The following is a 13,954-nucleotide window of genomic DNA, read 5'->3' as shown; positions in this document are numbered from 1 at the left end:
TAGAAAAACGGGCCACAGGACTGAATTGGATTTTAATATTTAATTGGTCGAGTTTACGTGACCCGGCGGTTCTACATCCATGGTACGCGGCAGTTCGGGTAACCATGGCTACCATGGCGGCGCTGGAACAACAGATTAAGGATTATTTTTTAAAACCCGACCAATTAAATATTAAAATCAAATTCAGTCCTGTGGCCCGTTTTTCTATTTCGTATTTTTGATATGTGCCTAAAATTGAAATATGAAAAACCAGACGTTTTTCCGTTTTTTGTGTTATAATAAAAAACAAATAACAAAATAACCAGTCACTTTTTCATGTTTTGGTTTTTGATTGCCAATTGAAAATGGAAAAAAACTAATGATACACGGATTTTGGATTATTCTTCTATTTTTATTTTGTCATTTCAAAACAAAAAACGGATGGTGAAGTCCACGAACCACTGAGCATCATTTACAGCCAGGCACACGAATGTGGGACTTTTTACATTTACAAAGCTCCCCAAACCGAAGGCCCCTTTTTCCTGCTTCTGTGAAATCAGACACAATCCTTTTACACTCCTAAATATTAGGAAATATCGGCCAAAGACGTTTGTTTTCAGCGATGCTTGTAAGTTAATACAAAATTCCTAATTTGAAAAGTGTCTCTGCTGCAGCGGAGACGCATTAATCAGCTCTGATTTCCCAGATCAGGTTCTTGTGAAGCCTCTGAAGCCGAGGATGGGGGAGATAAAAGCATCCGCAGGGGGCCGCCGATGCCGGCGTATATATACGCGGTACGGTAAAGAGAGGATATATACAAACCGCTGGGAGCTGGGAGCTGCAACCCACACGAAAACTTCCCAAAGTAGGCTACGACTAGACTTTACCCTACAGCAGTTAACGTTCCTCCGACCCTTTAGAATAAAACAAGTCAGAAAGATTTAAATAACTTTGGAGATGATCGTCCTGCTGTAATCCACAGCCGGTTTGTTTTAAGAGACGTCGCTCCTCCCGTCCGGGTCGACGCCGGGTTAAAAGAAGGTTTCCCTGCAGAGCGGGCAGGTGGACTTGTTGCTGGAATTGAACCATTTGTACTGTAGAGACAGAAGGAAAACACACGTTAGAACTTTTCTATATCTAATAGAGGGAATGCATTGATGTCACAGATGCGACTGAGTGTCAGAAAGACCGAGTGCCAGCGTAAACTTTCAGTTTGAGCAACTTAAAAAACATCTAAAATGGGAAAGAGCTGTTGTGCGATCGACTGTATTTATAGATTTAGCAAGAAATCAGAGTTACACCGCAAAAACTCAAACTCTTAACAAGAATATTTGTCTTATTTCTAGTTAAAATGTTTAATTTTTAGTAAAAAAAATCTCATTACACTTAAAACAAGACTCATCACTGGAAAAAAAACAACAATTTCCACCTGTTTCAAGTAGATTTTCACTTAAAATAAGTTGAAAAATCTGCCAGTGGAACAAGATTTTTTTTGCTTGTAATAAGAAGATAAATCTTGTTCCACTGGTAGATTTTTCTACTTATTTCAAGTGAAAATTTACTTGAAACAGGTGAAAATTGTCAAATAACAAGTTATGTTTCTGGTGATGACTCTTGTTTTAAGTGTAATGAGATTTTTTTTTACTAAAACTGAGACATTTTAACTAGAAATAAGACAAATATTCTTGGTAACATTTTGAGTTTTTTGCAGTGTATCGTTTTACAGACGGCCGAAAAATAAGCTCAAGAGAGACAAATGGATCGCTGCAATTCACAGAAACAACTGGATTCCAGACACCGAAACGTGGATTTGTGGTTCCCATTTTGTATCAGGTAATGTTGGATTTTTGGGTAGCTAACGTTAAACGGTCAGATCATAAAGTTCGGTGTCCTCATCACTTTAATTTCTCCAACAAATCCTGCCTTGAAGTCGGACCAAGCGTCAAGACTTTTGTAAGCCTTCAAGCTTTGCTTCATGTATTTCCCCGGTGTAGAAATTAAGTTCATATAAATATCAGGAAACTGGATTTGTGGTTAAATATTAATGTCCATGGACCACTGGTTCTTGGTAACTGTACCAAATATTAATGTCCATGGACCACTGGTTCTTGGTAACTGTACCAAATATTAATGTCCATGGACCACTGGTTCTTGGTAACTGTACCAAATATTAATGTCCATGGACCACTGGTTCTTGGTAACTGTACCAAATATTAATGTCCATGGACCACTGGTTCTTGGGGTAACTGTACCAAATATTAATGTCCATGGACCACTGGTTCTTGGTAACTGTACCAAATATTAATGTCCATGGACCACTGGTTCTTGGGGTAACTGTACCAAATATTAATGTCCATGGACCACTGGTTCTTGGTAACTGTACCAAATATTAATGTCCAGGGACCACTGGTTCTTGGTAACTGTACCAAATATTAATGTCCATGGACCACTGGTTCTTGGGGTAACTGTACGGGTCACTGTCAAGTCCTACTGCCTTTAATTTATGCTGATAATCAGCTGTTATCCCGTCTTCTCCACTAGTTGCAGCTGTTTTTGCTGATGTTTTGCCACTCAGTGAGAGTAAGGGGGCTGGTCCAGTGGGGAAGTGACGTCAATGCATTCCCTCTATTAAAGGACATGGATGTTTACGTGTGTTGTTTTTCTCACCAAACAGGCCGAATGGAACTTCTTCTTGCAGGTGCGGCAGCCCTTCTTGGGCAGCGAGTAGTTGGATCCGTGGATGACGGAGAAGCAGATCATGCAGTCCTCGATGCCCTCGAAGCGTTTGTCCACGTTGTTCTTCCACAGCGTCAGGCCCTCCATGATGCTGCCGTTCTGAGCACAGACCAACACTGTTCATACAAAACCTGACATCATAAGACCAAAAAAAGAAAAATGCAGCAGTGTTTGGTTCCTGCGCAGATACGTATATGTCATAAGTATAATATTAAGGATAATAATATTATAATATTCGTATATAATAATATTATATAATGTCATCTTGTTTGGTCCAGGATAAACAGGAAAGAGCAGAGCAGTGCTGCTACTGCTGCTGTGACAGGAGTTGTTACCATGGTAACAACTCCCCCTCCCAACGGCCGTACTCTGAGTAGTACGTCCCAATTAATGCATACTACTGATATTTACTCAAGAGTGTGCCGAACTTAAGGGGACCTATTATGGCATCTAATAACTATTTTAAACAGGCCTTGAATGTCTTAAAAACAAGCTTTTGATTGTATTTTCTAAATAAATTACTAACTAAAATTCAGAATCCAATTTAAAATTGTATTACTTGCATATAAAGCCCATTTGTATTATGTGTTTTGTCTTAATGTAAAGCGTCTTTGAGTGCCCTGAAAAGCGCTATATAAATAAAATGTATTATTATTATTATTATAAAACGGCTCAGCTCCGCAGTATTTGCAAGACCTGATAGTGCCTTATGTTCCTGGCAGAGCTCTCCGCTCTCAGAGTGCAGGTTTACTCGTAGTTCCTAGAGTATCTAAATGTAGATTTGGAGGGCGGGCGTTCTGCTATCAGGCACCATTACTATGGAACCAACTTCCAATCTGGGTTAAGGGGGCTGACACCACCTCCACCTTTAAAACTAAACTTAAAACCTTTCTGTTTAGTAAAGCCTATAGTTAGTGTTTAGTAAACCTCTAGCTGGTGTTGGTAAATCTCTAGGTAGTGTAAACTCTAGTGTGCTAGAGTCAGTAGTCATAGTTGCAGCTATAGAACAAGACTATAATAGTTAGTCTCAAATATAGCTTCGCGGTAGATATGCTGCTATAGGCCTATGCTGCAGGGGGGACCGACATGATCCACTGGGCGGTGCCTCTCACCCTTCTTCTCCTCTCCTTTTCCCTTCTCCATTTCCATTTTTATTTATTATAAATATCTCATAGCTATCGTTTTTGTCCATCGTTCCTGTAGTTTCTTGTGCTGGCCCCCCTTTTTTTTTTCTTCTATTTGTGCATGTTTGCAGGCCGGGGCCTCGGGAGCTGCGTTCTGGCCTGCAGTCCCGGAAAAGAGGAAAGTAAGAAGGAAGGAGAGAGCATGGCAGGAAGAAAGAAGGATAGAAGAATTGGGTCATTTTGACCCAAAGACAGCACAAGGGTTAAAGCAAGAGAAAACCTGTTTTTCATAATAGGTCCCCTTTAAGTATCCATTTTGAGTATATACTGTTTAGCATGGCATTTCGGACGCAGCGATAGTCTGGAAAATACGGTACTCCCAACAGGAAGAAGAAGGGAGCATCTTTCCCGGGTGGGTGGGTACCTGGTGTGTGAGGTCGTACCTGGTGGGTGAGGTAGGTGCTCAGCTGCAGCATCCAGTTCCTCCACTGCTGCACGGCGACCCCCACACGGCGGCCGCTCTCCACCGTGATGGAGCCCAGCGGGTAGCTCTGCGGCAGCTGGATCACCAGCTCGATGAAGATGTCGTCCACCGAGTAGGTGGCGATCACCTCCCGCGCCGCCGACCGGGCCTTGACCTGCCACACGGAGACACATAAATACATTTACTCTGGTCACTTAGGGCTCTTTCATCACAAATGAGAGTTCATTAATTTCCATTTAACAGAATGTGGAGTTGCTGAGTCGTTAGTCTGCAAATGTGATGCAGCTGCCGCTCCGCCGGGTTTCCTTAGATTAAATGTTTAGTATCACACTTCTGGTTTTGGCCGCAGGCGAAGGAGGAAAGTAACTCGGACAAGTTCTCTTACACATGTGGAACACGTCTCCTAAGAGAAGACTAGGTTAGAAAATGTATATATCTATGTATATACATATATATATATACATATATATATATATATATATACACATATACACACACACAGTACAGACCAATAGTTTGGACACACTTTCTCATTCAAACAAATGGGGAAGTGTGTGTGTCTGTACTATATATATATATATATATATATATATATATATATATATATATATATATATATATATATATATATATATATATATATATATATATATATATATATATATATATATATATATATATATATATACATACTAGGGCTGGGCGATATGGACAAAAAGTCATATCTCGATATTTTCTAGCTGAATGGCGATACTCGATATATATATTGATATTTTTTCTGTGCCATAATTGGGGTTTCCCCCAAAGCATTATAGCATAGCATCTCTGTTAGCTTCATTTTTTTCTGAGGCAAACCCTTAAAAAACAGTCAGTTTTAATACAAAGCCTCGTGCCAAATGTCACACAGGTTCCTTTATTAACAGAGGTCTGCACAATATCAAAATGTATAAAACAAATGAAATAAAAATAATCTGCCTGCATATATAGAATAAAAATGCTTCTTGAATAAAATAAAACAAATATCCCTTTCCTGCATAACAATTAAATTAAAATAAATTGTGCAATTAATACAATGTAGACAGTAACAGGCAGACTTTTCCACTGAGGTTGACAGTTGTGCAAATAACAAAACATTTGTGCAAATCTCAAATAAAACATTCAAGTCAATTTGTCACAAAATAAGCTATATCAAAATCATAAAAAAAAAAAAAATTAAAATCGATATAAACGATATTGTCTCGTACCATATTGCGTTTTAAAATATATCAATATATATTAAAATCTCGATATATCGCCCAGCCCTAATATAAATTATATATATATGTATATATATATATATATATAAATAATTAAAAAAACTAAAATGTCATACATTCTGGATTCATTTCAAATAAACTGAAATATTGCAAGCCTTTTATTATTTTAATATTGCTGATCATGGCTTACAGCTTAAAAAAACTCAAATATCCAAAAAATTAGAATATTCTGGGAATCTTAATCTTAAGCTGTAAGCCATAATCAGCAATATTAAAACAATAAAAGGCTTGCAATATTTCAGTTGATTTGTAATGAATCCAGAATGTATGACATTATTATTTTTTTTATTTATTTTTTTTTTTAAAATTGCATTACAGAAAATAAAGAACCTTATCACAATATTCTAATTTTCTGAGACAGTCCTGTATATACATATGTGTATATATCTTTACACGGCACACAAATACCTTAAAACTCATTAATATCAGACAGATGGATCAGATCTGTCACCATCTTTCTTTATCGTATGATGCGTTTGTCGACATCCATTAAAGCCCGTCATTAACGGGAAACTCTAGTTTCAGAGCAGGAATTAATGCAGAACTGTGTTGTTGTGCAGACGCAGACGCCGGGAGCGGAGCGGGGACTCACCGTCATGCTGTCGAACATCTGCGTGCTGCTGTGCACGGAGCAGATCTCCTGGGCCGACAGCACGGGGCTCACGTACTTCATGGTGAACTTCTCCACGGCGGCGCTCACCCTCTTCTCCTGGCCGTTCCACCACAGCCGCACCATGGCGGGCAGGTCCTGCACCGTGCTGTAGTACACGCTGCAGGCCAGGTGGGGGAGCTCCCACGCCACGCCACCGCCGCTCTCTGCAGCCAAACAAGCAGAAACATCAACATCTTAGGAGGTTTAAAGGGGAGTAAAGAGGTCTGTTAGACGTTAGCTTCGCAGGGCGTCTACAGGTTTGACAAAGTTTAATTTAAGACTTTTTAATACCATTTTCAAATGAAATGTAAGACCAAAAAGACACTTTGTGCATTTGCCTCACTGTCTTCTTTGGGTATCTTAGCTTTCAGCCTCCCCCAGAAAGTGCAATTTTCTAGACATTTGTCCCTAAATTTACTCGTCTCGAGACTACGGCGACTAAGAAATCCAGCGCTGAGGTCGAGGTTGCCAGATCTGACAGGTTCCAGCCCAAACGTGATGTAAAACCCGCCGAAATAATGAAAAACCAGCCTGAATCATACATTCTCTATGTTAAAAACCATTTCAAGCTTCACAAAACCACTAAATAGCCCAAAAATGTTCAGGCTCCAAACAAATACCACAATTAAATTGAGTAGATTAAAGCAAATATAATATCAGTGAGTTTACTGTGTAAGTTTCTACTTTTCTCTGCCATAATGTAAACTTTTTTGTTAATAATTTTGCCTAAATATTTAGTAAAAACCAAGAAAAGCAGCCCAAATTTTATCAACCCCCCCGGTCCTATATTTTTCAGCCCAATTGGGTGGAAACCTGTCCAAACTGGCAACACTGACTGAGGTGTCGTCAAGCAAGCGTGTGTCTAAACAGGTTTATTTCTCCTAAAAACGATTAAATAAACTTTTCCTTTTTCAAAGTGTAAGAAAAATTTTAATGATGACGCCATAATGGAAACTTTTTTGTTGAACATTTCTCCTAAATAATGAGTAAAAACCAGGAAAAGCAGCACAAATATATATTTTTCAGCCTGAAACTTGGCCAACCTGGCAACACAGATTCAGAACCTCCACAGGAGATTCTCCTCAAAACGATGAAATAAACTTTTTAATGATGACTGGATACATTCCCTCTAAAATTAAGATTCAACAATTAAGACCCTTGGATTGAGATTTAAGACAAATTGAGACATTTAAGGGCCTTATTTTAGGAAAATGGGATTTCAGACTTTTTAAGGACCGTCCTGCTCACCGTCGACCGTGAGGAGCAGGTTCTCTGTGAAGAAGGTCTTGGTCTCCTTGGTGTCGGACCCCTGACCCGGGTACACGGGGCTCTCCGGCATCAGTTTGAAGAGATGGAGCAGCAGCTTGTTGAGGGAGCAGCTTCTCTTGAGATGCTGAGCGTAATGGGCCCGGAGCTGGAAATGAGAGACAAACAGCTCAGGTACAGTACAGTGTTGAAAAAAAAAATATATATATTTTCCGATTCTAAATCGATTCTCATATTAATTCCTAAAAATCGATTCCTATGTCTAAAGATCGATTTTTTTTTTTTCATCATTACAACTTTTGGTATTTTTTTTGTTTTTGCCCAAAAAAGGAATGTTTTGTTGGACACGAGAATAACTGGTGCCATGTTTTTGCCTTTAAATATGTTTAAAGGTATGAAAACATTAAAGTTTTCAGTTATAATTGCATAAATTGTCTATATTTCATTACTTTATACACTGTCTTGGGGTTACATTTGCATAAAATGCTAAAAACCAAAACGAAATAAACCGAAAATGGAAAAAATAAAAAACGGAATGTGGTAAAAAATAAAACCGATTTCATCCATCTCTGTTTCCTCCCTGGATCTGTTTGGTAATTCTGATTGGTCTGAGCTGATTGGTCCTTACAGCATCATTAGCTGCAATACTTGCTGTTGAATCTCAATATAATACTAGTATTAATATGTTGTTTTGTTTTATTAAATGATTAAATTAAATTAATTATTAAATAATTAAATAATAAGGAAATAAAATAATAAACAAAAAATTACATAAATAAATAATTATAATATTAATAATATATAATATAATAAATATATATTAATAAATATATATTAATAATTAAATAATAATGTATTAAATAAATAAAAAATAAATAATTAAATATATAATAATAATAATATATAACACTAAATATATATTAATAATTAAATAATAATTAAATAATAATGTATTAAATAATTAATTTCTTGTATTCATTATTTTGTTGTATTAATTATATGTATTTTGTTGTATTGCACTCTGAGATTCTTTGAATGAAGAGTGCTCTACAAATAAAATCTATTATTATTATTATTATTATTATTATTATTATGTTGCATAACTACACAGTCATATAATTCAGGCAACAGCTGAAAAAACACTTAATACTACTAACCCAAATCAATGTCGGAATCGAATCGGATCGAATCAAATCGTGATAATCGATTCTGAATCTTAGGAATTGGAATCAAATCGATTCTTGACATTTGAATCGATCCCCAGCCCTACGGTACAGAAACGCTGGCTGAGAGTAAACCGGTACAGAAACGCTGGCTGAGAGTAACCCGGTACAGAAACACTCGCTGAGAGTAACCCGGTACAGAAACGCTGGCTGAGAGTAACCCGGTACAGAAACACTGGCTGAGAGTAAACCGGTACAGAAGCGCTGGCTGAGAGTAAACCGGTACAGAAACACTCGCTGAGAGTAAACCGGTACAGAAGCGCTGGCTGAGAGTAAACCGGTACAGAAACACTCGCTGAGAGTAAACCGGTACAGAGACGCTGGCTGAGAGTAACCCGGTACAGAGACGCTGGCTGAGAGTAAACCGGTACAGAGACGCTGGCTGAGAGTAAACCGGTACAGAAACACTGGCTGAGAGTAAACCGGTACAGAAGCGCTGGCTGAGAGTAAACCGGGAGACGGGTCGTGCTCACGTGGGAGGGGGAAGCCTTGAAGAAGGTGAGCAGCAGCTTCCAGGCCAGCAGGTATCCCAGGATGCAGGAGTACGCCACGCTGAGAGGCTGCACCTCTGCAAACTCCCCCACCGTGACCCCGGCCAGCACGTGCTCACACAGCTCCTCGCAGGCCGACAGGATGGACATGAGGGCGGCGGGGGGAGACCTGGGGGAGACAGGACAGCGTGAAGACTCAGAGACTAGGCTTGTGTTGAAAAGATCGATTTTCCGATTCTAAATCGATTCTCATTAATTCTTAAAAATTGATTCGTATGTCTAAAGATCGATTTTTTTTTCTCATCATTACAACTTTTGGTATTTTTTTTGTTTATGCCCAAAAAAGGAATGTTTTGTTGGAGAGAATAACTGGTCCCATGTTTTTGCCTTTAAATATGTTAAAAAGGTATGAAAACATTAAAGTTTTCAGTTATAATTGCATTAATTGTCTATATTTCATTACTTTATATACTGTCTTTGGGTTACACTTGCATAAAATGCTAAAAACCAAATTATCATAAATGGGAAAAAATAAAACCGATTTCATTCATTCATTCATTCATTCAGTCTCTGTTTCCTCCCTGGATCTGTTTTGATAATTCTGCCCCACGATGTTTCTGAAAGCAGTTCTATCAGCATTCTGGGAGCTGATTGGTCCTTACAGCATCATTAGCTGCAATACTTGCTGTTGAATCTCAATATGATACTGGTATTAATATGTTGCAGAACTACACAGTCATATCCTTCATGCAACAGCTCAAAAAACATTTTTAATGACACTAAACCCAATATCGGAATCGAATCGAAGTGTGATAATCGATTCTGAATCTTAAGAATTAGAATCGGATCGATTCTTGACATTTGAATTGACCCCCAGCCCTAGTTGAGACACAGGTGGGAACAATCCACTAGCACGGTTTCACACGACTCACAGACACGGCTCGTCTTTATCGTCGTCGGACTTGTTGTTGTCTCCTTCACCGTCACACTCCGGCAGCTGAGGCATCACCCTGTAGTGGCGAGGAGGAGGAATGTTAGTTTTACATCTTATTACATTGAGTCATGAACATTCAACAACACAGATGTTCTAAACCAAAGGTTTCCAACTGGTTTTGTCCCAGGAACCACCATTATAACCAAGAAGCAACTCGGGGACCAACTGCTTTTGGGGATGTTTTTTTTATTTTGCACCTTGATTTTAAATAAGAGTATAGGCCTATATAGGCTATTTATTTGCATCAGTGTCTATTTTTATTTGCACCTTTGGCTATAAAAAAACAAAACAAAAAACAGGCAATGAAAAATAAACAATAGGAAACCAAGAGGGCTTATAATATTACAAAGTTCACTCTCACTCATTTGACATAATTTGGATGGGTACATTATTCACAAAAATGAAAAGTAAACGGAAAATAAATCGAGTCTAAAGAATAAATTTATATTTTTTTAATTATTTTTTTCCATTTACAATTTCACTGACCACCTGCAATACCGCCACGAACCACCAGAGGGCCGCGGACCACCGGTTGACAATCCCTGTTCTAAACCATCTCATTACACTTAAAACTAGACTCATCACTGTAAAAAACAACAATTTTCACCTGTTTCAAGTAGATTTTCACTTAAAATAAGTAGAAAAATCTGCCAGTGGAACAAGATTTTTTTGCTTGTAATGAGAAGATAAATCTTGTCCCACTGGCAGATTTTTCTACTTATTTCAAGTGAAAATTGCCAAACAACAAGTTATTTTTCTGGTAATGACTCTTGTTTTAATGAGATTTTTTTGACAAAAAATTTGACATTTTAACTAGAAATAAGACAAATATTGCTGGTAAGATTTTGAGTTTTTGCAGTGTAAACACGGAGAAACGCAAGACCACGCCACACTTTTGGAGTGAGGAGGAGACTAATCACTTCATAAATGTAATGAAGGATATGAACATTTTGGCATTTGTAGACGGTAGAAAGTACCGGGATAGTGAGATTTACAAGAAGGTGAGCGAAAAGTTGCGCGAAGCAGCATTTGTTTTGAATTTGCATACAGGAAGAAGGAGCGGAAATGACGGGAATTGCGTCATCACGTTGTCCGCGCGTCGCTGGTTTGATCCAGATATCCCAAATGATTAATTACCATGTAAACAGGGATAACCAGTACTGGAGTTGAGGGGGGATGAGGGGGGATGGCATCCTCCCTGAAATAAAAACCGTCCAAATCATCCCCCCTGTAAAACTGCCATCCCCCCTTTCCATCTCTTATGTCATTTCATCAATGAATGTGGTTTTACTGCTATTTCAACATTTAGAGTCATCACCAGAAAAATAACACCAGAAAAATAACCTATTTGACAATTTTCACCTGTTTCAAGTAAATTTTCGTTGAAATAAGTTGAAATAAGATTTATCTTCTCATTACAAGCAAAAAATCTTGTTCCACTGGCAGATTTTTCTACTTATTTCAAATGAAAATCTACTTGAAACAGGTGAAAATTGTTGTTTTTTCCAGTGATGAGTCTTTTTTTTTAAGTGTAATGAGATTTTTTTACTAAAATGAGACATTTTAACTAGAAATAAGACAGATATTCTTGTTAAGATTTTGAGTTTTAGCAGTGATCCATTTTACTTATCCTGTGAAGGACAGAGTCATATTGATAAGTTCAGAAAACTGTTTCTTATTGTTGTGTTTTGATGTATTTGATGTAAGCCCAGTGGATATTTAAAGCTTACAGAAGGCTGCATTTAACTGCTGCTATGTCATTCCTGCAGTATTTCTGCAGGTGTTTTGGTCACTGCTATTATTTGTAATATATTATTTGTAATCAGTACAAATTGGGGCAGCAGAAGTGTTTTTTTCTCCTCCTTGTCTCTTACTTGTCCAGCAGCTGGTACACGGTGAGCTGCAGCGGCCGGGCCTTGAACAGCAGCAGGGGACACAGCGTGTTGAGCAGCGTCTGCAGCGGCTCCGGCAGGTTGGTCTTCTGGTCGGCTATGAAGCGCGGCGGGAGGGAGTTCTGCTGGAGCTGCTGCAGCGGCGTGTGGGCCAGCGCCAAACCCACGGCCTGCAGGACCGCTGTCGGGAACGCCGGCTCGTCCGGGTCAGGGAAGGTTTCTGGAGAACCGGGACAGTCCACGTCAGAGGAGATCACACAAACAAGCAGGTACAGACAGGAAATACACCCAAACTGAGATGAGAACCTCCACATGTCAAAGCTTAACAGACAACTAGAGGAGCAAAGAAGAACAGATTATTTACATTATTATATCTGGACACAAACGGGTCTAGAAATATTTTATTATTATAATTTGTTTCGTCAACAAGAAATTAAGGTTTTTAACTCAGTGATGGATCATTTCAACAAAAACAAAGTCAAAACATATCACAATTTAAAACAAAGATACAAAGAAACATTCTATTCAAAATACAGATGTGAATAAACATGTAGATATGAACATTTATTAATATATTTAGATATATAGACGTATTATGGATATAGATATGTTAAATGTAGGTGTGTATATGGATATATTGAGTTGTATTATACGTACAGTATTTGTGTATCTATATCTCTATTAATATATATTGATTTTTAGTTATATGTAGATATGTAGATATATAGATAGATTTATAGTAATTTTTATGTATATAATTGGAGGTAAATATATGAACCAGCGTATATAGCATATCTACTCTTATATACAGGACTGCCTCAGAAAATTTGAATATTGTGATTTTCTGTAATGCAATTACAAAAACAAAAATGTCATACATTCTGGATTCATTACAAATCAACTGAAATATTGCAAGCCTTTTATTATTTTAATATTGCTGATCATGGCTTACAGCTTAAGAAAACTCAAATATCCTATCTCAAAAAATAAGAATATTCTGGGAATCTTAATCTTAAACTGTAAACCATAATTAGCAATATTAAAATAATAAAAGGCTTGCAATATTTCAGTTGATTTGTAATGAATCCAGAATGTATGACATTTTTTTTATAAATTGCATTACAGAAAATAAAGAACTTTATCACAATATTCTAATTTTCTGAGACAATCCTGTATTATATCTGGACACAAACTGGTCCAGAAATATTTTATTATTCGAATTTGTTTCGTCAACAAGAAATTAACGTTTTTAACTCAGTTATGGATAATTTCAACAAAAACAAAGTCAAAACTTATCACAATTTTAAAAAAGATACAAAGAAACATTCTATTCAAAATACAGATGTGAATAAACATGTAGATATGAACATTTATTAATATATGTAGATATATAGATGTATATTATGGATATAGATGTTATATGTAGGTATGTATATGGATATATTGAGTTGTATTATACGTACAGTATTTGTGTATCTATATCTCTATCAATATATATTGATTTATAGTTATATGTCGATATATAGATTTATAGTAATTTTTATGGATATAATTGGGGGTAAATATATGAACCAGTATATATGGCATATCTGCTCTTATATAGTTATTCAAGTATATTGTTAAACCATTGCTGTCTATTGTTCTCTATTATATTGTAGTATTATAGTAAAGTAATGATAATATAATACAATACATTATAATTACTTCTATTATTACATACATACATAGTAGCACAACTAAATCCTGGGCGTTTGTTTTGTTTTCTTTTGTTTGCCTTGATTTGTTTTGTTTTTGACT

At 37.1% G+C, this 13,954-nt stretch overlaps 1 protein-coding gene across 1 annotated transcript in view; it reads right to left on the bottom strand.

Annotated features, from left to right (window-relative positions):
• Positions 1–395: 395 nt before the first annotated feature.
• The window catches only part of ltn1 (listerin E3 ubiquitin protein ligase 1), a 50,357-nt gene continuing 36,798 nt past the window's right edge, over positions 396–13,954 (bottom strand). The window contains exons 25-32 of the mRNA XM_061740627.1: positions 12,140–12,377; positions 10,204–10,281; positions 9,254–9,440; positions 7,540–7,705; positions 6,232–6,455; positions 4,283–4,477; positions 2,647–2,814; positions 396–1,073 (exon numbers count right to left, since the gene is read on the bottom strand). Of these exons, the coding sequence (XP_061596611.1) occupies positions 1,011–1,073; positions 2,647–2,814; positions 4,283–4,477; positions 6,232–6,455; positions 7,540–7,705; positions 9,254–9,440; positions 10,204–10,281; positions 12,140–12,377 (1,319 nt within the window). The 3' untranslated portion in view covers positions 396–1,010. The remainder of the gene's footprint in view (positions 1,074–2,646; positions 2,815–4,282; positions 4,478–6,231; positions 6,456–7,539; positions 7,706–9,253; positions 9,441–10,203; positions 10,282–12,139; positions 12,378–13,954) is intronic.

Source organism: Cololabis saira, chromosome 14 (assembly GCF_033807715.1).
Source record: "Cololabis saira isolate AMF1-May2022 chromosome 14, fColSai1.1, whole genome shotgun sequence".
Lineage (NCBI taxonomy): Eukaryota > Metazoa > Chordata > Actinopteri > Beloniformes > Belonidae > Cololabis > Cololabis saira.
This window is presented reverse-complemented; position numbering and strand designations above follow the sequence as displayed.